Genomic DNA, 25,948 nt, shown 5'->3' with positions numbered 1-25,948 from the left:
CAGTTCTACTGTTGCATCACACAGCTGTCGCGTGGACGCGTAGAGAACACCGCTTCCCAGTTAGTCCACTGGTGCGTGTCAGGAATCTGTTGCCCAGCAACGGGCGTTGTTTACAGAGTCTAATTGAAATTGTCACAGCGATGATCATGAAGAGTACTATTTTCTGCACATGGCGCCGTGTAGTCTGGTACAAGTTCCCCAATGACTCGCTCTTTCCTGAATAGGTCTTTTGCTGGTTGCTTGAACTTACTTTTCGGCCCTGAAGATGGAGGCAGTATGTTCCTTCGAAAAATCGGTGAACTCTTACCGGACTATACGGCGTTGCATCGCAGAAGCTTATATTCTTTAGATCTAACATTCATACTGCGTGATTAGTGAAGTGTCGTGCCAGATGTGAAGAGACCAATTTAACGACCGGAAATGTGATAATGCGCTGCCTGATAAGGGGTGCCTTACACCTCAGGGAGCCATAGAGATGGGTATGGAGCAATGGTATAATAGTAACTTGCTTTAATGTCGGCACTTCTGATTCGTCAGATTCAACCTGATGTCGTCATTATCTCGTCAAGAGATGGAGCGGGTTGGCATAGCGGTAACGTTTCTAGACTCCTCCTCCGGATGTACTTGTTTCGAATCTTATCTTCTCTCAGATTTCTGTGACTTTCACTAGTCCCTCCAGATGCGTCAGGGTAGTACCTCTATTAAACCATGACAGCGTCTTCCCAGAAGGGGCATGCGGTAGCGTAGTTGGTTGAGGTCGCGGGATCGAATCACGATGAGGTCATTAGACATTTTAGTTGACCTAATACTTCCAGCCGCCGGTCACGGGAGCCGAGCGGTCTAAGGCATGTACTGTTTCGCTCGCTTGGAAACCGGGATCGTGGGTTCGAATCCCACTCAGGGCATGGATGTTTAGTTTGTGTGTGTGGGTTTTTCTGTGTTTGTGTATAGGTAGAGGCCTTGCGACGAGCTGATCACCCGCCCAAGGAGTCCTACCGAATGGGTAAGATCTAGAAAAACCGAAGTGAACGGAGAAGTTCATGGAGGTAGGCCTAGGCCCACTGGGGCTGTAGTGCCAAGGAAAAAAATCCTTCCAGCCGCGCTATGGCCCTGGGGTCTACTCAGCCTCTAACAGAAATGAGTACCAGGAATCTTCCTGGGGGTAAAGGGCGGCCGGCGTGTAAGACTAACAACCCCACTGCCATCTGTGAGCTGATTGTCTGGAAAATGTGGGAGCCTCCACGGCGTGTTACAGGGATAGCTTTACATTTCATTTACCAGTTTCCTGATCCTTTCAATTCATCATTCTTCCATCATCCTAACACAACCCCTAGAACCCCCCAAATGAAAATGGCAGGAGGATGAATCGTTAAACTATACAAGAACAAGAGATCCGTATTCCGAAAATTGAGGTCAGTTGAAAATTAACCGAAGTTTCAGAGGAATATATTGCTGTCATCTTCAGGGCGAAATTCTCCTCCAAAACGGCAGATGACTTTCAGCGGACTACACAGCTTATACCCCATAAAATCCGCTGTGGGGGCCTCAAATTTTGTATAATAGCAAACTTTGCCTTCCCTTTCCCACTGTAACACTATCCTACTTGGGCACTTGATCATTTAGAATAATTGACTGGACCGTAATTAGGTTATTTATCGAGCTTTATGTTGTAAAAGTGTCTTAAGAATACCTGTACACAGGCTCTAATTACACGACTTTGTAGACCGTCACAGGCTAACGTTTAATTTGTAGAGCGAGTAATTTCTGTTGCGGTTCCAGCGCCTTGCTCGCGTTTCACAATGCTTAGACACTGGCTAGTGGATTGTTATGCTGCAAAGAGACGGAGGCTGTTATGCCCCTCTTGCACTGTCTCCAGTCTTCTAAAAGGCGCATACGGGAAACACCGTCTGACACAAACATGGAAACTCTCTAAAACACTGTGTGTCATTGTAACAATAGTGATAAAGGTAGGGCTGTCCCTGTGCTTAACTAATTAAGCACTACGCCATGAAGGCGTATGGGGGAGTGGATGTATAGATACATAGTTTCTTGACCTCGGCCATAATTGGAGGTGAATGGTTAGCTTCATGCCCCGGCCGCTTTACCCCCAGGGAAATAACCCCCGGTATCCAGTGGATAGGAGGTTGGGTGGACCCCAAGAGCCGGTATGGGCGATTTGGAGAACAGGAAATTCTTGACCCTATGGAGACTCGAACTCCAACCTCTCGGTTGTCCAGCCCTCAGCCAGTCGCTATAACAACTGAGCTATCCCGGCTCCCGTAACAGTAATGAGTATATTTCTTGTGGGTCACGAAGTAGCGTAGTTGGTTCTGGCACTATGATATAAGCTGGAAGGTCGTGGGTTCAATTCCCGATGAAGTCACCGGATTTTTCAATTGACCTAATCCTTCCAGTCGCATTATGGCCCTGTGGTCGCCTCAGCCTCTAACAGGAATGAGTATCAGGAATCTTCCTGGGAGAGTAAAGGTCCGCCGACTGACAACATAACCGCGATCTGTGAGTCGATTGCCTAGAAAATGTGGGAGCCTCGACGTCTCACAAACCTAGGGGGCTCCACGGCCTGTTGCAGGTATACTCGTAGCTTTGCCTTTTTATATATTTCTTTTAGTTATTTGAGGATAATTTTGGTGTCGAGACTACGTAGTGTAGAAGGGCAGAATGACTGACGAATTAGGAAGGATTTACAGGAAAACAATCCTTCCCTAACTGCGGTACCCTCCCGAAATTTGCCTGCGGTCCCTGAGCAGTCCACAAGGAACCTCACTTGTGACAGCTGGCGTCCCTGCCGAAATTTGCCTGCGGTCCCTGAGCAGTCCACAAGGAACCTCACTTGTGACAGCTGGCGTCCCTGCCGAAATTTGCCTGCGGTCCCTGAGCAGTCCACAAGGAACCTCACTTGTGACAGCTGGCGTCCCTGCCGAAATTTGCCTGCGGTCCCTGAGCAGTCCACAAGGAACCTCACTTGTGACAGCTGGCGTCCCTGCCGAAATTTGCCTGCGGTCCCTGAGCAGTCCACAAGGAACCTCACTTGTGACAGCTGGCGTCCCTGCCGAAATTTGCCTGCGGTCCCTGAGCAGTCCACAAGGAACCTCACTTGTGACAGCTGGCGTCCCTGCCGAAATTTGCCTGCGGTCCCTGAGCAGTCCACAAGGAACCTCACTTGTGACAGCCGGTGTCCCTGCCGAAATTTGACCCCAGCATCTTCCAAATACCAGTCTGGACCGTTACCCACTATATCAATCTGTTCGATGAAGTTACACGAGTCGTTACGTCATCATGAACCCCATGTGGGGCGTACGACCAGATTTTTATTACTGTCAGACAGTTACGGGTTTGTTAATGAGGGGCACTCTCTCTGATGAGGGTACGGGTCTGTCGTTTGTGACTGCTGCTGGCAGTTGCCAATCTGGTCATTCTCGGTCCAACTCCCTTGGGACTCGCGATCATTTTTTGCTGTCTCACAATCGAGACTTGCCTTTTCCTCGCCTCCTACGACTCGCAGTGCTATGGTGGAGGTATTCGAACCCGCCTCCACAGGGAGTTGAAGTATTCTTGCTTCAGTTGGCTTCCTTATAACCCCTCTGCACGAACCGAGCAGAACACACCGTTTCCAACAGTACCTCTACTGTTGCATGCATATCCGTTGCCCGGGAACGTGTTCACCGAGCTATTGCCTAGAAACGGCTCTAAACAATTTAATACTCACGGGGAACCAACTTAGGATGAATAAACGCTTAAATGCCCAGTATAACTACAACCTGTTCAACCGTTCTGGCGCCGAGCTCATACATGCATACACTACATACAAATAGGCAGTCGGCGTTCAAAAAATTAGTTTTCATATTAAGGGGTACTGAAAGCGGCCTCCGTAGTCTAGAGGTAACGTTCCCACCTCATGACTCGTAGTACGCAGGTTCAAATACCCGGCGGAGCTCGTCGAATTTTTAAGGGCGGAAAAATTCAGGGAACAAGTCCTCCGGGAGGGACTTTAAGCCGTGGGTCCCGTGTCGTAGCTTTACGGCACGTAAAAGAACCTCATATCTCCAAAGGAGGTCACTGAGCCAAATTACGGACGTTTCCCGCCCAACAGCAGTCTCTAATACCTCCGGTAGATGGGGGAAGCATTATAGATACCTCTCAACTAGTAGAGCCGGTCTCGTTGGCTGGGCGGGACTGATGGTAAGCACCAGTACCGGTAGGATATAGAGACTGGTTGAAATCATAGAGGGAAGCACAATGGACCAATACAGGTCTAAGTGCATGGGGAAACCCACCCTCTCCAATAACTAACTAACTAACTAACTAAAGGGGTACTGAAAATCTGTATGTCACTCAAAATTTCTAGATCGAATTTTTTCACGATCACAATGAAGTTTCATCCTGCCTATATAGCGTAGTCGGTATAGGGACTGGCTACGGGCTGAAAGGCAGATCTATCAGAATTCGAATCCCGATATGGTCAAAATTTTTCTCTTCTCCATGTCGCCCAGACCGGCTCTGGGGTCCACCCAACCTCCTATCCAACGGGTACCGGGGCGCTTTCCCCGGGGGTAAAGTGGCCGGAACATGAAGCTGACTACTCACCTCCAACTAGTGCCGAAGTCAAGAAAATGTTGATCTATACATCCACTCCCCCATACGTCTTCATGGAGTAGTGCTTAATTAGACAAGCACAGGGACAACTTTACCTTTACTAAGTTAATAGAAAGTCCGTCGAGTGTAACAATTTGTAGGTCACTTCTTTATCACTTCTGCCTTACATGTTTCGGTTTGACACAACCATCACCTTTACTTTTACCATATAAGACAGCAAAAGCCAACTTGCAGACAGGGGTTCTTGCGAACGAACCTAAAAGTGAACTTAACCCAATGCGCTAACTGCCTAGAGGACGTTCCTATCGGAAACGTACAACGTGGACTCGAACACTGTAACAATTTCTGACAAAGAGACCAAGGTCATTTTGTTGCTTTACAGGAAATTGTTACGTGCCATGCAAACGTTAAAATCAATGTCAACAAAGGTGAAAAGCTTCGAGGTAATTGAATTAATCGTATGCAGACCTTTCGCAAGGGAATAATTACAAATGTGTTACGACTCTCGTAAACGTTTAATTTCTAGAACAAGAAACAGAAAAATGTCATTAGAAACACTCGGGTCTGTAATTACCTTACGTCCCAGTCGACTTTTCACCACTCCTGCTTCCTAACCCGTAAGTCCTGATTTCAAATCTTGGCTCGGAAACCGGTTATCCTAACTTAATTTTTCGTGATTTTCCCCTGACCCTCCAGGATAGTAGCTTATGCTAGGCGACCTCTTCCTTCCACACCCTTTCCAATTAATTATCGGATACCTTCCGGTTCCGTTGATCTGCTGGATGTTTTACCTTTTTACTTAGTAAAAAATCATGTATACCGTACAATTTTCAGCACGTAATAAATATCCCCGGAGAGTTTCATGGAGGTAGGCCTAGGCCCAAATGAGGGCTGTAGAGCCAATGAAAAATAAATAAATAAATATCCCTGTACACATAAAATCAGTTTTTTAAGCTTAGGATTCATCATCTTCATAAGCAATTTCCGGTCACCACAGTAACACTGTTTAGAGTTAACAGGCTGCATGATCGTAAGTTATGTAGCAGGTTTAGGCCAGAAGTGGCCGCAGTATAAGGGGCTTAGTCCCACCCCACTAGCAATAAAAAATATGTAGTAAGTCACGAACGAGATTGAATTATTTTGTTTCTGTGTACAGAGTATATTCTGTAAACAAATAAGAAGCTGAAGCTATCCCTGTAGCAGACCGTGGAGGCCCATAGGGTTGTGAGACGTCGAGGCTTCCACATTTTCTAGACAATCGGCTCACAGATGGCAGTGAGGTTGTCAGCCTTACGCACCAGCCGCCCTATAACCCCCAGGAAGACTCCTGGTAATCATTTCTGTTAGAGGCTGAGTCGTCCCCAAGGCTATAATGCGGCTGGAAGGAAAAACTCCACCTTATCGGAACTCGAACCCTCGACCTTCCGGCTTGTAGCATAGTGCCTCAATGAACTACGCTACCGCGTGCCCCGCATATTCTGTAAGTCATACTAATATTTTGTTTTGAATATACAAAGTTGTATACCATTTGAAGGAGACGGTTTACAATTAATTATTTGTGTGTGGTGTTCGTGGGAGATGGTGTTATACGTCGGCCTTGACGCATCATTATGTACTATGTGAGGCTAGAAAAGAGAACGGGGAGGTATCGGGGGGAAGTTAAGATTTCCCAATGAATTCTCAACGAGTGTTTTACTAATATTTGTTGAAGGAGAAAACGGATTTACTATAATCAAGTTTATCCGTCTTCATCCTTTTAACAACCATCTGACCGGTCTTGAAACTTTTTATGGAGGTCATGACACCAAGGGACGCTTTAATGTCTTGTGTTTCAAATTCCCGCCTTCAGAATTACTAATACAGTGACCATGAGAGGTTGTGAACAGCAAGCCACTCAGTATTGGATCTCGTATTTTGATTTGCATGCCAGAACAATTCTTTTGCTTCGTCTAAGCGAACAAACATAGGTGTGCTGTAAAGAATGCCTGCTCTGCTTGTTTTCAAGAATGACGAGTATGTGAAGGTAGTCTTACTTATAAATCGGGCATCCGAGGGGTGAGGGAGTGAGAAATGTCGTTAATTCAGGCTTAACAATTTAGGAAAACTTTGCATTGCGTAACAATTCTGTTATATAACACCATGTAGTCCATTTAAAGTCAATCAACGTTACGAAAGAATATGTCGCCTCCATCTTCAAGGTGTGCCGGTCACGGTAGCCGGGCGGTCTAAAGTATCAACTGTCTTCGCTCGGAAGGAAGCCTGGATCAAGGGTTCGAATCCCACAAAAGCATTGATTTTTGGTATGTGTACCGTATGCCCAAAAAGTATCCGACTTTATTTTTTTCCGCTGTATGTAATGGCCAAAGGGGTGGGGAAACTGAGCGTAGCGGTAGAAGGGACTTTCATGCGCATGCGTGATTTTTTGCTGACTCGCAACACTGCCGGATGCGTCTGTGGCTGCCAGATAGCGAAGTGGTGTAAGACGTGTTCGTCACATTCTCGTTTCGCTCAAGATGACAGAACGCTTGGAGCAGTGATACTGCAAGTCTTGTCAGAAACTTGGGGATACCCAAGCGGAAACAATCCGCAAAATTCAGCAGGCTTTCGGCGATGATGCAATGGGGGTCACTCAAATTAAAGAGTGGTTCAACCGCTTTAAACATGGCCGTATGTCGGCGGACAGTGAGCAGCGTTCCGGGAGACCGTCAACGAGCCGAAATGCTGATGTCATTGAAAAAGTGCGGACACTGATCATGGAGGACCGTCGCTTGGCCATCCGTGAAGTTGCTGATGAGGTTGGGATCAGCAGAGGTTCCGCAAACACAATTTTAACTGAGGATTTCGGCATGCGAAGAGTGGCGGCAAAATTTGTGCCCAAGCTGCTTTCGCCGGAGCAGCAGCAACTCCGCCTTGAGGTCGCGCAGGACATGCTGGAGTGCGCCAACAGGGATCCTGAGTTCCTGAAGACTGTGATCACTGGTGACGAGTCGTGGGTGTACGGATATGACCCGGAAACCAAGGTCCAGGCGTCACAATGGAAGCACCCAACATCCCCGAGGCCCAGAAGAGCACGACAGGTTCGGAGCAATGTGAAGGTGATACTGGCTGATTTTTTCGATTACCGGGGTGTTGTGCATCATGAGTACGCACCACTAGGCCAGACTGTCAATAAGGAGTACTACCAAAAGTCCTCCGCGATCTTCGTGATGCAGTTCGGCGCAAGACACTGGAGCTGTGGGACGCACGCAACTGGCAGCTGCATCATGACAACGCCCCACACCTGATCCAGGGTTTCCTGGCCAAGCACGGCATTCCGCAGGTTCGCCAGGCTCCCTACTCTCCTGACATGGCTCCTTGTGATTTCTGGCTGTTCCCGAGACTGAAGACACCGCTAAAGGCTGCCGGTTTGACAGCCGCAAGGACATCATACAGAACGCGACGGCGCAGCTGCACGCCATTCCAAAAGAAACCTTCCAGAATTGCTTCCAGCGATGGAAGGACCGCTGGGCTAAGTGTGTGGAGTCACAAGGGGCCTACTTTGAAGGCGATTAGGTATTGTAACCACCCAGATACATAACTTATTTTCCCGGCCCAAGGTCGGATACTTTTTGGACGGAGAAGTATATGTTTATTTTGTGTTTGTGCTGCCCTGTGCTTAAGTAGAGGCCTTGCTACTAGCTGATCACTCGTCCAAGGAGTCCTACCGTCTGTAAAATTATCATGAAACTGAAAAATCAGAGGCCAGGGCCCAAAGGGGCTGTACAGCCAGTGAAAAAAAAAAATCTTCGTCTTTGAATAAGCCAAGCAAAAACCAGGTAATAAGCAACGGACTACTTGGCTATTCCAGACGATATAACTATGTGGAAGCCTCGACGTCTCATAAACCTATCGACCTCCATGGACTGTTACAGGGACAACTTTATCTTTACCTTTAGCGTTTACTATTTTATTGAAAATACCAAGCGAGTCAGTAACCATAGCTCATTTATGATCTCTTTTGTTTGAAATCTAGGCTTCGTAGTAAATATCTGGTGCCCTGAACCTCCCTCTGTTGCTTCATTTTTTAAGGAAACAAAACAATGGATCATGAGCCCAAATCATTGGTAGAATGTCACGTTTGGGATTCTAAGGGCGCGTCTTCTGGAATATGGCGCTGTGTAGTCTGATACATAGGTCTATTTACCGACGTTTCAGAGGAAGGTGATGCTTCAATCTTCAGGATGAAAGATTAGGGACCTTGAAGGTTTTAGCGAAGTTTGCTGGTTTGAATTATATTTCGATTTCTTTTAAGCACGAATACAATCGAAACAATCTAGAAACATTTTACCCTGCACGTTAGTTGTAGCATATGAACCTGCACCGTTGCAAATCAGTTAATGATTTTAAGACTTCAAAACGGAGTGGTTCCCATATTTACCGTCTGCTCTAACGTTAAAACAAACTCTGGATTTTACCCACATTTGTATGTCTCTTGTTATTCTCGGAATAAGTATCCATTACTAGCATATTTTCCTTATTTTTAAAAAAGAAAACAAAAGTAGGCATATTCGATCACCATGCTGTCTGTGTATCTCCCGTATCAACTTCTGAACCTGAGTTCACATCAACGGCGTGCTTCGCAAAGTCCCTCCCGTCAGTCTGTATGTGTATCCTTCCTATCGTTGCTAGGCAACGGCTAGGTAAAATGTATTCCGTTCCCGCGATAACGAAGAATTGTTGGAGGTCTCGTTTTCTATATGATCCGTGTCGTATCAAAGGAAAGTAGGCTATTGGTTCTTCTCAGAATATATTTTTTTTTTTTTGCCAAAATAGCATTAACCAATTTATACTTAGCAATGAAGATGCAGTTTGTTTCCTGTGAGGTAGGAACCGAATATTTAAGTATTATTAAGAAGACATTCGCACTACATTATTCGCATCTACTGAGTGGCAAACAAAGCCGAGGGAAGCTATTCATATTGAACCCAGGACTGATGTCTCATTGCGGTTTTACTGACAATTGACGCTAGTTACAGACATTTCCCGCTGTCTTCGTCATCAAGGAAGAATTATCGTTGGAACCACAATAATTATTGTTCCTCCAGAACGTCGGTAAACACCTGCGACACCACAGAGCGTCACATCTCAGAAGACGGTAGTCTCTGAAAGATCTAACGTAATACCCGTTGCGAATTCAACGGGAAATTTCGTCATTCGTTATATAAGCTTTCGTACTATCAATTTCTTCTTCTTTCGCCATTTCCTTTCCAGTCGTACATGTTATCGAATGATACGTCGAGGTCGAAAATGTGTCCAACTAACAGGCACAGATAATCGTAAACCGTCTCCATTATTTAGTATCCTGCACTTCACATATCCACGTATGAAAATTATCAATACTCACAGAATAGGCACGATACACTGGCACAAAAGACTGGGTTCTCGTTCCTGGCCTACTGTTTGACTTACATTCGTTCAACGTGTTAACGTTTGACAGTTTGTTACTATGGTAACCTGATATTGCGTAAAAATGAATTTTATGCAAAACTGTTTTAGATGCTAGAAGGTTCTGACAATGATGTAGAACATTAAGAATCGCTTGATTTTTGGACTTTGTCCATCGTCCGGTATTCTCGAAACTAGAAAACATCTCACAATTACTGGGTTTTTGGACTTTGTCCACCCAGTAATTCTGAGTTGTTTTCTGGTTTCTATAATATGGAACGGCGGACAAAGTCCAAAAACCCAGTAATTCTGAAAACTATTTTAGTTTCTCATATTACGAGATTTTGAGGAATTTAAGGCCTTTAACCCCCTTCCCCCAGACCATGATGAGGTGATTTTTGATATGCCGTCTGCCTCTGCTTATGTGTGTATACTATGTATCATGTGTACATGCATGTGTCTCTCAGGGGCCCCTGGGCCGTTATATGATTTTCATTCTTATTCGGTATTCAACGTTTTACCCATCACAGGTCCATGTCTTGTAAACACGAACATTTCAGCTCAAAAAATGTGCGTCTTTCGGATTTGCCACCAAAAGAAAATTTTAAGTTTTGTCGCAAACTTGTCGCAAACGGTTGCAGTGATTTTTATAACATTTCTGTAAATTATCTAGTTAGTAATTGGATAGGTGACTGAATGGGCCCCAGAGTCGGTCTTGACGCTGTGAAGTAGAGAGAAATCTCTTGCCCTTACCGGAAATCGAATCCCGGTCGTCCAGCTCATAAAACGTCGCTATACCGACTGAGCTGTCGGAAAGAACTATAAGCACACTAGGGGTCCAAACGCGAAGTGTCATTTTTTCCGAAAAAGATTTTACCTGCGTCTAAAGAACAAAATTCGAGTTCGATTCCTAGATAAAGTAGTCAGATCCAGTCGTATATGAGAAAGTAAATTAGGTTTTCACGGCGGTGACTACTATGAAGAGAGCAGTCTTCTGGAATGTGTCGCTGTGTAGATATTGTGTTAACCGACGTTTCGGAGGAACGCATCGCCTCCATCTTCAGACTAAGTCTGTTAGCATCTGCTCACGCTGGTTCCTCGCTCGCGGATTTCTTATTTTTTCTTCTACCCTGAAGATGGAGGCGATACGTTCCTCCGATACGTCGGTTAACACAATATACGTATCTACACGGCGCCACATCCCAGAAGACTGTTTTAAACTAAATACCATTTGATAAATTTTTTAGCCTACATTCTTTATTTTGAAGAAAAATAAAAGGAGGCTTATGCGATCACCTTGCTGTCTATGTACTCGACTCTCTGTCCAGCTGTATATCACCCTGATTTTTGAGACTTATGAGATCACTTTGCTGTATTTGTCCCCCGTAATTTTTTTCGTTGTCTATTCGGTCCGTATCATAGCAAAAAATAAGGCAATTAGTTCTTCGTATGACTTATTTTTATAGGATTTTGTAAGAAAAATATTCTTTACTTACCTCGCCATTTTTCCCAGACGCGAACGTCCTCTGCTCAGTCTTTCTGACCATGACAACTCGGCTGAGTCCGCTGTGGAACTCATGACCATGTGTTGTGCTCGGAATTCTGTTGAGGTCCATAATGGCAGCGGTTGGTGATGGTCGTGCAACGGAGGCCCTGCCAGGAAGAAATCCCGTGGTCATTGAACGTCGATTTGTTGCCATAGATAACATGACTGTAATTATCAGCCCACGAGGTACATGTAGCGAGAAGCCGACTGACCCGGTAGCCCCACTCACTACACCTTACTGACTGAGTAACTCGGGGCTTTTACAGGCTTGAAGCCGTTCCTCTTCCTCGACCATCCGTGTCCGGATTTACACAGGAAGTAAGTGACTCTCTGTGATGGCTATAATGATGTTCTGGCCTTCGAACAGTAATCGCTGCTTTTGCTTTCTGGTTGCGCGATAATTCAGGAGCACTGTGAGTGAATGTGTATGAGAATTGAAATCAAACAATGAATGAATGTATAAGGGGTGAGCTTCTTGGCCCTTGTACCGCGACCGCAGTGACCTATTATGCCTCCCCTTCTGATTATCCCTTCAGCAATTTTGTACCTTGGAACGTCGAAATAGTCACTTGGTTCCATAAAATATTGACCCAAGTGACGTAATATTAAATAAGCTAAGGCCTCACATTCGTACAGGATATGTGTGGCTGTGGGGGTTATTTAACAATGCTTTCAGTTCTGAGATTGATGATAAACCAACAACAATTTGGAAGGAAATGCTCATGGCTTCATCACAGTACATTCCCAGAATTTGCATCGAGGGACTAAAGAAAACCATGAAAACCTCAGTCACGATAGCTTACTCCCAGCCAAGATTCAAACCACTTACAACTCTACGAGTGTTACCTCTAGAGCAGCCTGTTCAGTGGTTCAAGCTCATGGGCTTCACTGATCAAAGCATAACAAGAAATATCATATCATTTATTATGAATCCATATAATATCCCAAAATTTAGTTCATACTTCAAAGAAAACACACCATGTCTCCATTACATGAATACATTATTTAAGTGACCTTCATTCAACTCCTAGACCCCCACCCTGTGCGGATGCAGGCAGCGTTGCCGATGTTTTGGAGGTAAATGCTGCCAGAATATACCTCTCAAATGGTGACAACACTGCCAACATCCACACAGTGCAAGGATCCAACTGCTCAATCAACGTCAACAATTAATCGCTGCAAGAGGCCAAAATCACAGTGTTTAATTTTCTGGAGAGCAACTGCTGCTAACTCCAAGAATCAAGTGAAACCCATTAAAACATTCAGGAGGGTTAAGTATTCAACAATGAAGAAGGTGGAGTGTATAGTTACCAACCACTCTGCTTCTGCAGTAACTATATTAGATCAAAAATATTCCAAGGTAACCATCCCTCTGTTACAAGTCAAGACAGAACCTTCTGTTGTGGTGCATAGTTTAATACATGTTCTACAAGTTCACGCCATGATCAATACGACGCCCTCAAAACAAGGTATCAACTGAGAAGATGAGGAATATCTCATGTCAATTGAAGAACACTGAAAGGTGTAGTTTTAAAAGCCTCCATCCTTTACAAAAATGTGTAAACTGTGGGGAAAGGCTCTAGAATCTCCAGTAAGGCTGGAATGTATTAATATTCAATGAACATGATACATAACTTTCTATGAGGACAGAAGATATGCACAGTATTTCTGACATGTACACAAACACAAATAGAGTTCAGAAGTTTCCTTCTGTCCAGTAGACTCCTGGGTGTTGAGAGGGATTACACAAGAACCCAACCCCCTTACATAATGTACCAGGTAATGAGGTTGCTGGTTGCATGTTCTTGTGAAATTACGTGTGAGACACATGTGCAGCTCCAGGGATACAGAGAGAGAAAGACAGATGAGACACCAAACGAGCTGGGAGTGCAGGACTCCAACTCCGTAGTCAGGTGCACTTGAGGATGAGGACTGGCAGGATTCTTTCTTTTACATTTTTATGTCCATCAGTTTATATGCAGGACAAACACTGTGTGACAAACTGTCACGATTTAAGGGTGACTATAGACGGGGTATGGATTGGTGAATGCATTTATTGACCACTTAATTCATCACTCGGAACTACAATTAATTACAGCGCTATTGCTAATCTCCACACCTTACAAATCACATCACATGCTAAGCCTTATTCCAGTCTGTTATGTATTCATCAGCCATTACCTGACAACGGCTTCTAACAGATTATTCAGCTTCACGCGCTTAGGTTCTATCATCACAGCCTCCCATGCAGAACTCACCTCTCCACTGATTGCTGACAAAATTGGAGCCGGGGCAATTCTTCTCCGAGTACTTCGGTTTCCCCTGACAATTTTCATTCCACCGACTGCTTGACACACATCATCTATCACCCGTGGCTGGTACAGTAGGCCAAAACAGTGTGGCCGACGTGTCAAGTAGACTCAGTGGCGCCTCACCCCAAGATCAACATATTGTGGCATGTAGGCCCGTTATTAGGAAACGGCCATAAACAGCAACAGAATAACGGTGTTTTATGTGTCGTCCGTGCCGAGATGTTATAAGCAGGAAAGTAATGAAGAGTGAGTTCATTCAGTCACTGAAGTGTATGGTTGGTGAGTGAGTGTGTGAGTGAGTTAGAGAACTGCTGGGGTTCAGTATTGAGACGCTGGTAGCTGAGGTCATGACAGTTCGGGAACCCAGAGGAAGGGGAAGTCCACAGTTGGAAGCCGTTACCAGAAGACATGTGAAGACACGGCAGGCTGAGAAGACTTATGTGTGTGCTCTAGTCAGTTGTAAAGTGCGTGAATTAGTGAAACAATTATAATTACTTGTAGTCGCGGATCTGTAAGGGTTCAATAAATCCAATTACCAATCCAAACCTCGGCTATAGTCACTCTATCACGTGACAACTTTGGGGTGCTTGAACCAATATTTTTTAAATTTAGCATGTATATCATGGCAACTGAAACCATCTCAACGGCATACTTCATAAATCCCTCCCATAAGTCTGGGTGTCCTGTGTTTATCCTCCCTACCGTTGCTAGGCAACGGCTCGGTAAACACGTTCCCGCGGTAACAGATACACGCAAAAATAGAGGAATTGTTGGACGCGTCGTTTTCTGTGCAGTCCATGTGGTACCAGAGGAGACGCTTTGTGTGTATTCCCGCGGCAACGAACAATTTTTGGATTCGTCGTTTTCTACTAGGTCTGTCTCGCATCAAAGGAAATTACGTGATTAGTTCTCACCTTCTATATGTTAATAGTCAGAGCTTGTGGTAGTTACGAATATTATCGGAAGGTGGTAACAGTAAACCACTGTGGAAGTTATGCTTGGGTCGCTACTGAACTAATACGTTATTACCGCTATGAAAATCTGTGTATGACATTGGCTAATGTATGAAGCTGACTGTTGCCTAGCTGACCAGTGCTCAGTGACAAGCAATAGCGCTTGAGAAATAGAGGCGGTCACGAGGACGTTTCTGGGGGTCATTGAGTCATGGGGTCACTTCCCCCAAGAATCTGAACGTGGTAGAAATTTCCTGTTGATCGCTCGCCTATGCGTGCTGACTAAAGTTAATATTATTTGGAGCCATTTCGCCGCTCCCCAATACGCCTTTATGTTCTGTTGGTTGTTCAAAGACGACATCAGTACCTGGACTATATACTGTCGCGCGGTATGACGACAGATTGAATAATAAACAGAGAGGATTAGGAAGGAAATCACCGTGACCTAATCGGTGTACGAGTATTGTCCTGGAATTTGGAGAGACTGGGCAACACGAAAGCCTCGGTCATCATATCTGGTGTCTTAGCCGAAATTCGAAACAAGAACCTGCCGGATACTGCTCAAGAAAGTTAACCGCAATGCTAACCCGCTCGTAAGCGGCCTCCGTAGTCTAGAGGTAACGTTCCCACCTCATGACTCGTGGTACGCGGGTTCAAACCCGGCGGAGGTAGTGGAATTTTTAAGGGCGGAAAATTTCAGGGAACAAGTCCTCCGGGAGGGACTTTAAGCCGTGGGTCCCGTGTCGTAGCTTTACGTCACCTAAAAGAACCTCATATCTCCAAAGGAGGTCACTGAGCCAAATTCAAGGACATTTCCCGCCCAACAGTAGTCTCTAACGCCTCTGATAGATGGGGGAAGCATTATAGATACCGCTAAAGCCAGTAGAGGCCGAACTCGCTGGCTTGGTCGGGACTGATGGTATGCACCAATATCGGTAGGGTATAGAGACTGGTAAAATATCATAGAGGGAAGCACAATGGACCAATACTGGTCTAAGTGCATGGGGAAACCCACCCTCTCCAATAACTAACTAACTAACTAACCCGCTCGTAGTGCTTCTTCATGCCGTGGCGCTTAAGCTCAGACAAATTTTACCTTTACTAAAATTATGTTGGACACGACCATCGTCTTACGTTAAATTATAAGACGCTTCGGAAGCTGGATCTGCTTCCATCATGAGGTGTAAAATGAGAAAAAGATCTTGGGCTCGATAGATAGTTATCACAATGATCGAGACTATCTCTTTCTAACGTGTCCAAATAATTAAGATTTTTTCCTCTTTTATACCTCATGATGGAAGTACCTCCCGAAACGTCGTATAAATTAAATATACCTACGATCATGTACAGTGTATAACATGATTGTGACTAGTGTCACAAAACTTTAGAGGATATTTACCTTCACCAATGCAGAGACAATATGTTTTTAGCTCTGATAATAGCCGGTCTTCACGGTGTTGTTCTCACGGAAAACAATAGCATTCCGGATTGAAAATTGAAAAGGAATCACGAGTCATTAATTTTTAAATGCTGCTATAGTTCAAAAGGAACACGTCACGCTCTCCAAATCATTTGTCACGACTTTATTTTTAAGCGTTTTATCAGTTACTCTCGTAGGATTCCGACAGCAGCTTAATCGGACACAGGAAGACTATACATCCTTTGGTGTCTGCCGTTGCGTAATACCGTACAGAGGCTGGGCTGTGTCTGAGAGACAGGCACTCAGCAAAACATATCAACACATTAGAAAGCTTGCTAACTAATTTCATGGATCTGAGTTCTTCTTAAGAAGGTAAAAGGTTCCCGGCTACTGAAAACATTCCCAGAAATTATGTAACCTGAAGGTCCACTACCGTTTTCACAAGAGGCAGTTAGTGGCCCCTATCCTGAGTCACCATACCAGAGACTCACTTAAAGATTTACGAAGCAATGGCTCCTCACTACATTGTATAGATCAGTGTGCTGGACCATAAGCAGAAAAAAGGAAGGCCCAACTGAAGATGCTGAAATGTGGTTCCTAAGGGATGTTGCGTGACCGCTTCTGTGGTCTAGTGGTAAGAGTTCCTGGCTATATATCCAGATGTACCGGGTTCGATTCTCGGCGCTACAATACTTTCTGAGAAGTAGTGGGTCTGGAACGGGGTCCACTCAGCCTCCTGAGAATAATTGAGGAGCTACTTTCAAGGAAACAGCGACTCCGGTCTAGAAAACCGAGATTAACGGCCTTGGGGAACGGTTGGGCTGACCACGCGACACCCTCTATCCGCAAAAGTTGGCACTAACTTCGGCGACAAGCGGTGGTCGCTCAGTCGGTATAGTTCGCTTGCGGAATATAGGCAACGGAGTTGAAGCAATGTTGCAGGTTATAAAACAGCCCGTATCAGCGACGCATCCGAAGTTTTATAAAACAATGGCTGTTCTCCACATTGCTGTATAGATCAGAGTCCTGAACCCTAATTACACAACATGAGGGCCAGTAAATGTTTGTGTAGACTACGATGATCTCTCGGTCCTTACTACTGATTTCATTGCAAGGTAAAGTTGTCCCTGTGCTTAACTAATTAAGCACTACGTCATGAAGACGTATGGGGGAGTGGATGTAGAGATCCACATTTTCTTGACCTCGGCACTAGTTTGAGGTGAGTGATCAGCTTCACGCCCCTGCCGCTTTAACCCCGGAAAAAGAGCCCCCGTTACTCGTAGGAGTTTGGATGGACCTCAGAGACGGTCTGGACGACTTTGAGAAAACTCTTGACCCTACCGGGACTCGAACACCGACCCCTCGGTTGCCCATCCCGTAGCCGGTCGCTATACCGACTGAGCTATCCCTGCCCCTACTGATTTCATTGCACATATTTTAAATTTTAAAATGCCCCCCTCGGAAACTTACTGGTTATCAAAATGCGTTAGTGAGCACATTTTTGGATAATGACGACCCCAGCACCAGTTGTCTGTTAAGCTTACACAAGCAGTAGCTTCCCTTGGCCTTCAGTACTTTCCGATCACGTGACACGTAACGTAACTGCATTATAACAAACCAGGCTTACATAGCACAAGAAGTACTGTTCAATTGTGGGAGTGTGGTGAGAGTGGCTCGCATGCGGCCCCAAAGTGGCCCATACTGTACCACCCCTCGATAAGTTAGTGGCAAGAGTGGGGTCAGACTGAGTCCCGGCACTCCAACCTCAAAATGCACGTACTGTAGCAGCCCCTTGTGAATCAGTTAAATGCGATGCTATAATTCAGTTCATACCTCACAGGAAACACTGCACCGACGATATAGACGTATGAATAACGCTCTAAGTTTATATCATGAAGGTGTCCGGTTCGAATCTCAACTGGAACACCGGCTGTCCCGACCCGAGTTTTTCATGGGTAGTGCGAGGAAGTACCAGTAAGTAGGTCACAAATGGATGAAAGAACGCAAAATATATGATATTCTAAAATGAAAAAAAAACATTAATTTCTCGACATATCCTCCACCAACACTGCTACACTTGTCCCATCGCTTTACCAGTGCGCCTAAACCGACACCACAGAAGTCTTTTGACTGTTGTCTGAGCCACTTCCGCACCTGGTCGGGCATAATCTCCGAATTTCGAACGTCCTTGAGAGAATTTTTCTACCCAATTGTTAAACGTTTTATGCGACAAACACTTCCCACGTTACCGTGGGAAATATTTCTTTACGAATATCCTTTGTATTGATTCCTATTGTCCTACTGCCCACAAATAACGCACAACAGATAGCTGCTCTTCGGTAACATACTCGAGCACGGTCGCCAGTTTGACTACCGAAACCAACGGGTTCGATTCTTCAATTGACCAAATCCTTCCAGCCAAACTATGGCCCTGGGGTCGACTCAGCCTCTAGCAGAAATGAGTACTAGGAACTTTCCTGGGGATAAATGGCGGCCTGCTAGTAAGGATGACAACCTCACCGCCATCTGTGAGCCGACTGTCTAGAGAAAATGTGGAAGCCTCGACGTCCCACAACCCTATTGGCCTCCACGGCCTGTTACAGGGATAGCTTTACCTTTCTTACCTTTATTTCTCTTATCTTCTTGCCAAATCCAAAAACTGGGTATGAGAACACGGTCTGTGGATAGAAACGTTTGTAAGATTACGTAACTGAACAGAAGACCCTTCTGTATAGGCTGTCCCGGAAGGCATCGAGCCGTAACTAAAGGACTGAAGGATATGAATGAGAGAGCAAGTTGTGAAAGCAAATGGTCTACACAGTCCGAAATTTTCGTGGAGATAATACGTTTCAGGACAATAAAATGTATGGGTTTGTGGGGGGAGGGGGAAAGGAACGGTGTTCCGTGACGTACTAATGTTCTGCATCTATGAGCAACGACAGCTTCACTTGAACCGTACCTTTCACTAAAACAGGTCATTACACATGAAAAAACTGGCGGCGGTTTTTTTTTGTTTTGAGAATCAACAAGAAAAGAAAACTGTAACATTTCCGATAAATAACAGTATTAGTGAAATTTAGTTGTCACCATTTTTACGGTCGAACTCCGAATTTTATTTACTCTTGATAAAATAGAGTCTTCCGAAATTACGGCCACAAAATAAAGCCGTCATGGTTTTGTGTTTATGGGGGGAGGGGGAATCCCCCCCCACCGCCAGCACGATGGAGAACTTATGCCAAAGAAACAAAAGTTATGGTTTTGAAAGTAAAGTTTCCTATCAGAACTAAAATAATGATTGATGTTATATTTCGTCAGATATCCTTATATAGTTCGTTAGAAAGTGATATACATATATTAGACCAGTATTCCCCAGTCCACCCCACCCCCACTCATGGGGCTATGAATCTTTTTTTTTCATGGCAGTCGCTGAAAAGTGCGTAAATGGATGATATACTACAAGGGCATATTACATCAAAATATAAAATTTAACTATAAGTATTTCATGTATATAATCAAGATAAGACGTAAAGAAGTAAAGCTATCCCTGTAACAGGCCATGGAGACACATAGGGTTGTGAGACATCGAGGCTTCCACATTTTCTCTAGACAGTCGGCTCACAGATGGCGGTAAGGTTGTCAGCCTTATGCGGCGGTCGCCCTTTACCCTCAGGAAGATTCCTGTTACAGGCTGAGTCGATCCCAAGACCATAGCGTGGCTGAAATGATCAGTTCAATTGAAAAATCCAATGACCCTCAATTGAACTCGAACCCGCGACCTTCCGTCTTATAACATAGTACCTCAACCAACTACGCTAAAGACAAAAATGGATAGAATGAGCCACAAATAATACAGAAATATATTGTACAGAAAAACCAAACATATATAAACACCGAGGAAGACCTTGAGAAAAAATGAAATGGGTACGTGAATTTGTAACAGGCTGTTTATGAACCCAAGTTCCGCGAAACTTAGTGCAAAATGGAAAGAAATACAATCTATTAACACTCGAAGCGTTGTTTCACTTATGTAAGACCTATGTTCAAGGTATCTTATAAACAAAATTAACGTAATTTCGTTAATAGCTACTCATTAACACGTAACACGCAAAGTAAAATACACTAGAAATAATCTGTGTTGAGAAGACGAGTCTCCGTTCTTCCTCACTCTGCCGTTGTCGCGTGGACACGCGCAACGAAGTGCGCCCAACTCCCAGAGGTAACTAAGCTACACGAAACGGTTTACAGTGATAACATGTTACGAGATGTGGCCTCATTGCTGTTCTGTGTAAGGGAGGGTACTGACCCATATACACGTATACAATGCGTTACACTCACGTGATTACTTGTTATTCATATTAGCTTCTTTACAACTGCCCATCTTGGCCAGTGACGTGATCAGTTACTCAAATTGCGTTAACCCTTTAAAGGGCGCAGAAGAAACGAAGATGAAAGAAAGTGGGCATGGGGAGTTGTGAGAGGAAACAAAAAGTTTTACGGCTGTGAAGTGTCCCGTCCTGGTAAATGTGGGTTTTAGAGAAAGTAAAACGTTGGGAAGTAAACAAGTTAAAGCGATGGGAAAAGAAAATTTTTAGGATATAAGGAGAAGAAAGGACATTGATCAGAATCTTACAATGTTTTCGAATGGAATTTTGATATTGTCACGTGTGACTTATAAGACGGGTTCTGGTTTGGATGATTGGATTTATTGACACTCAGAACTAAAGGAAATTATAGCGCTATCGATGCTTCCACATCGTCACACGTGCACTAGGGTTCTCAGTCTTCACTAGCCGTATCCTGCCAACGGAATTATAAGTCTCATATTTACTTTTGACCGCCATCTCCAGATCTAGATCCATTTTTTGACAACTCTCAAACGTCGAAGTCAAAGTCACATTGCGACTGACGGCTAGTTGGTCTTGGTGACGAGCCTAATCTGGGGCTCATTACCAGACATTTATTGCTGCTTGGCAGTTACGGTCTTGTTATTGTGAGGCGCCCTCTCTGACGAGAGGACGGGTTTGTCTTTTATCAGAATCATTGTCTGCAGTAGGAAGTCATTCGTCATAATGTAAAGCATTTTTACATTTTACATGTTAAACACATTAATAAATGCATATAAAATATATACAGGGCCTCTGTCAGTCCAGGCTCAGTACAGTAGATTGTGCCTATTTCTAGTAGCTTCCGCTACAACGGCAGTCTAGTCATTTGAACGGTCAACTTAGCAGGCTTGGGGCCCTCGTTATAGTACAGATATAGTCTCGCGCTGCAGCCAACAGAACACACTGCCTCCAGCAGTTCCTCTGTTGTTATCGACGGTTTGCCTTGCGACAGTTCGGATATCGTTGGTATGTTTACCGGCCGTTACCAAGTACGATCGTTGCATAGCAACTGTGCTATATGGTAAAATATTGACAGCGTCGTTAAATAAACTCACTCACAAAAAAACGAAACAGTTCATTACTAAGATCTAAAATTGTGTGGCGATAGTACATTAGTCCAAAAACAAAATTCGTGTATTTGTAAGAAGCATTAACGTTTTAGACTGGTTCACGTTATGTTTTCTGCAGCAGTGGATGTGGTGAGGTCCTTCGGATGGGACACTGAGAATTGCTTCCACTTACGTTCTTGTACTACCCAGAAAAGTCGTCGTATCAAGCAATGTAACCCGCTATAGTTGAACAGTTTACCTTATCAAATTTTTCCATCATTTGTTTCAGCGCTGTCTGTAACGGACTAGGTGTTCAAGAAACTTCTCATAGCAGGTACACAGCAAGTCACACATATGTCCCACTCACAATTTGCAATTTTGTAAAAAAAAAAAATATTACGAAAATATACCGATACCAAAAATCAAAATTGTTTTTTAAATTTATGTAAGGGCACGCGATAGCGCAGTTGGTTGAGGCACTACGCTACAAGCCGGAAGGTCCCGGGTTCGATTCCCGATGAGGTCATTGGATTTCTCAATTTACCTAATCCTTCCAGCCGCACTAAGACCCTGGGGTCGAGTCAGCATCTGACAAAAATGAGTATCAGGAATCTTCCTGGGTGGTAAAGGGAAAGGTAAAGGTAAAGGGACACAGCAAGTCACACATATGCCCCACTCACAATTTGCAATTTTGAAAAAAAAAATATTACGAAAATATACCGATACCAAAAATCAAAATTGTTTTTTAAATTTATGTAAGGGCACGCGATAGCGCAGTTGGTTGAGGCACTACGCTACAAGCCGGAAGGTCCCGGGTTCGATTCCCGATGAGGTCATTGGATTTCTCAATTTACCTAATCCTTCCAGCCGCACTAAGACCCTGGGGTCGAGTCAGCATCTGACAAAAATGAGTATCAGGAATCTTCCTGGGTGGTAAAGGGACAGGTAAAGGTAAAGGGACACAGCAAGTCACACATATGCCCCACTCACAATTTGCAATTTTGCAAAAAAAAATATTACGAAAATATACCGATACCAAAAATCAAAATTGTTTTTTAAATTTATGTAAGGGCACGCGATAGCGCAGTTGGTTGAGGCACTACGCTACAAGCCGGAAGGTCCCGGGTTCGATTCCCGATGAGGTCATTGGATTTCTCAATTTACCTAATCCTTCCAGCCGCACTAAGACCCTGGGGTCGAGTCAGCATCTGACAAAAATGAGTATCAGGAATCTTCCTGGGTGGTAAAGGGTCAGGTAAAGGTAAAGGGACACAGCAAGTCACACATATGCCCCACTCACAATTTGCAATTTTGCAAAAAAAAATATTACGAAAATATACCGATACCAAAAATCAAAATTGTTTTTTTAAATTTATGTAAGGGCACGCGATAGCGCAGTTGGTTGAGGCACTATGCTACAAGCCAGAAGGTCGCGGGTTCGATTCCCGATGAGTTCATTGGATTCCTCAATTGACCTAATCCTTCCAGCCGCACTAAGACCCTGGGGTCGATTCAGCAACTGACAAAAATGAGTATCAGGAATCTTCCTGGGTGGTAAAGAGTGGCCGGCACGTAAAGTGCGTTGAACTCTCGCGCTTTTAGTGAATAACGCCGTTTCTGATCCAGAGCAAGTCATGAGCACTTTATCATTAATTAAGGAACTGTCTCGAGACAGTCTGTCTGTAAGTGATTGTGCACAATGCACTAGTAATGCAGTGTTATGCCAAAAACGCACTGGTGACTTCAGCTTTACGCGTTTTTATTATCCGCGTTTTCATATCAGTATCATGCAGTATCATGTGGACCATCATTAATCGTTCAGCGATAGCAGCAGAATCTAACGCGCTTGCTCGGTGACTTGCGCGCGGTTTCCCTGACTCGCTTCACTACTTTAGTCAGCCATGTTGTTTTCCACTCCTCCAGTGTGATCAGTATTTGTTCTGGGTTTCATACTTAGATTTTTTTCAATATAGGCGGTCATTTTCAGAAATTCGACCGCCATGTACAACAGTCGCTTGTAATGACGTTGATTATATCAGTGCAGAATTGCTTAATAGTCCTTGGCAACACATTAAGACTTTATCTAAGTGTGCATATAGACTGCGACGAAAATCGGCGAAATGCTTCATTGGAGCTTGAGGTCATAGGATATTCTTTTCTTTTCCTTGTACTTTCGTTCTGTATGAGTGTGAAACTTGGTCTCTGACATTGAGGAAGGAATATAGGCTGAGGGTATTTGGTAACAGGGTGTTGAGGAGAATATTTGGATCGAAGAGGGATGAAGTGACTGGAGATTGGAGAAAACTGCATAACGAGGAGCTTCATAACTTGTACTCTTCTCCAAGTATAATTAGAATGATCAAGTCAAAGAGGATGATGTGGGCGGGCATGTAGCACGAATGGGAGAGAAGAGGAATGCATATGGGATACTGGTGGGAAAGCCAGAAGGAAAGAGACCACTGGGAAGACCAAGACAAAGGTGGGTGGATAATATTAAAATGGATCTTAGAGTGATGGGATGATTTGGATTGGATTGATCTGGCTCAGGATAGGGACCGGTGGAGGGCTCTTGTGAACACGGTAATGAACCTTCTGGTTCCATAAAATGCTGGGAAATTCTTGAGTAACTGCAGAATTGGCGGCTTCTCAAGAAGGGCTCGGCTCCACGAGTGAGTGAGTGTGATCTCAAGGTGACTGACATTACACGATCAATTATTTTGTTGCTGAATACGCTTGAAATAAAAAAATCGGCATATAAAAGGTTTTTACGTACATAATCTTTTGATGTTCATAGCGATGTGCATTCAAACAATCTTATAAGCTTCTTGTTTCCGTAATACGTACATACGAAGTCTTCGCTTAGTTTACAGCGTATTCATGGCCACCGGAAGAAGAATGAGTGGGGCATGCCGGGCATCTGCTCTCCCCTCCGATTTTTACAAAATGAAATAGATGTAAGCAGAAAACATGCTAGCGATGCACATTAATACATCGATACCTCGATACCTCGATACCTGGATCGATACTTTCGATATCGTACACCAAGATGTACAATTTTCTATATATGGTATTCGAGAATTTTCACAGCTTCCAGTAGTTCTCAGAAAAATCACCAGGAAAGATCAATAATCCTTAGATTTAGTATCGAATATGTTAATGCATTGACTGATTTCAGTCTTACCATGTTTGTTATAGGACTTATGACACTCATTAGCTCTTAACTAATAATTTGTAGCATAAATGAGACTTTCTACATATTTTCTATGGTTCTGGAACATATCTAAACACATAAGGTTATGTTAATGGAAACTGACTTAAGATAATACAGGGAATGTATTAGTAGGAAACGACCTGTATTATCAGCACTTCGCTGGAAGTAATAGAGGTGTTCTAGACATCAGCATTATCAACAGACTCGTAAGCACGCGGTTAAGCAACTTAGCGAATGCTTTGATGTCATTCCACGTCACATTGGGCAACTACCATATATGTTATCAATGCTTTAAACATATTTCACAACATTTCATTGCAATGCTCTTTAAATTTCCTTATTTGAACTGTGTTGCCTCCACCTATACAGTTTGGGACTGGTGCAATTCATTTCTGAAACTATGAATCATTAACGCAATTGGTAGGAATCCTTGGATAAGGAACCGGGCCGCCTCAAGGCCTTTGCCTACACAGGATAAGATAAACACAGGAAAGAAAGCAAATATCTACGAGTACGAGTCAGTAAATAGGTCACAAACTGATATAAGAAACAAACGTGATATTCGAACATGGAAAAAACATTTAATTCTGGACACTTCCTCCGCCAACACAGGTACACTTGTCCCTTCGCTTTACCAGTGCGTCGAAACCATAGAAGTCTTCTGACTGTTGTATCAGCCATTTCCACATCTAGTCGGATATTAGCTGCGAATTTCGAACGTTACTGAGAGAATTTCTCGATCCAGTTGTGAATCGCTTTACGCGACAAATACTTCCCACCACGAATAGGAAAGATTTCTTTATGAATATCCTTTGCATTGAGTCCTTTTGCCCACAAAAATCGCACAAGAGAACGCTGCACTTTGGTAGTAAACTTGTCAAGCACGGTTGCCATTTTGACTACTGAAACCAGCCTCTGAGCATGCGCATGCGCATCTGCTACCTACCCTGTCATGAAGCTGGACTGTGCTGCTATCTGGTTAAACAAACTGAAAACCTATTACCTCCATTACAGCTGTTTTACTTCCATTTGTG

The 25,948-nt window shown here is 44.1% G+C and overlaps 1 protein-coding gene across 4 annotated transcripts in view; it reads right to left on the bottom strand.

Moving 5' to 3' along the window:
* LOC111866786 (protein PRY1) overlaps nt 1–25,948 on the bottom strand; it is a 96,051-nt gene that overhangs the window by 31,949 nt on the left and 38,154 nt on the right. For all 4 annotated transcript variants that reach the window (XM_023856047.2, XM_023856069.2, XM_023856064.2 and 1 more), the window contains exon 2: nt 11,535–11,691. In XM_023856047.2, the coding sequence (XP_023711815.1) occupies nt 11,535–11,691 (157 nt within the window). The remainder of the gene's footprint in view (nt 1–11,534; nt 11,692–25,948) is intronic.

The sequence above is a fragment of the Cryptotermes secundus genome, unplaced genomic scaffold, assembly GCF_002891405.2.
Source record: "Cryptotermes secundus unplaced genomic scaffold, Csec_1.0 scaffold42, whole genome shotgun sequence".
Taxonomy (NCBI): domain Eukaryota; kingdom Metazoa; phylum Arthropoda; class Insecta; order Blattodea; family Kalotermitidae; genus Cryptotermes; species Cryptotermes secundus.
This window is presented reverse-complemented; position numbering and strand designations above follow the sequence as displayed.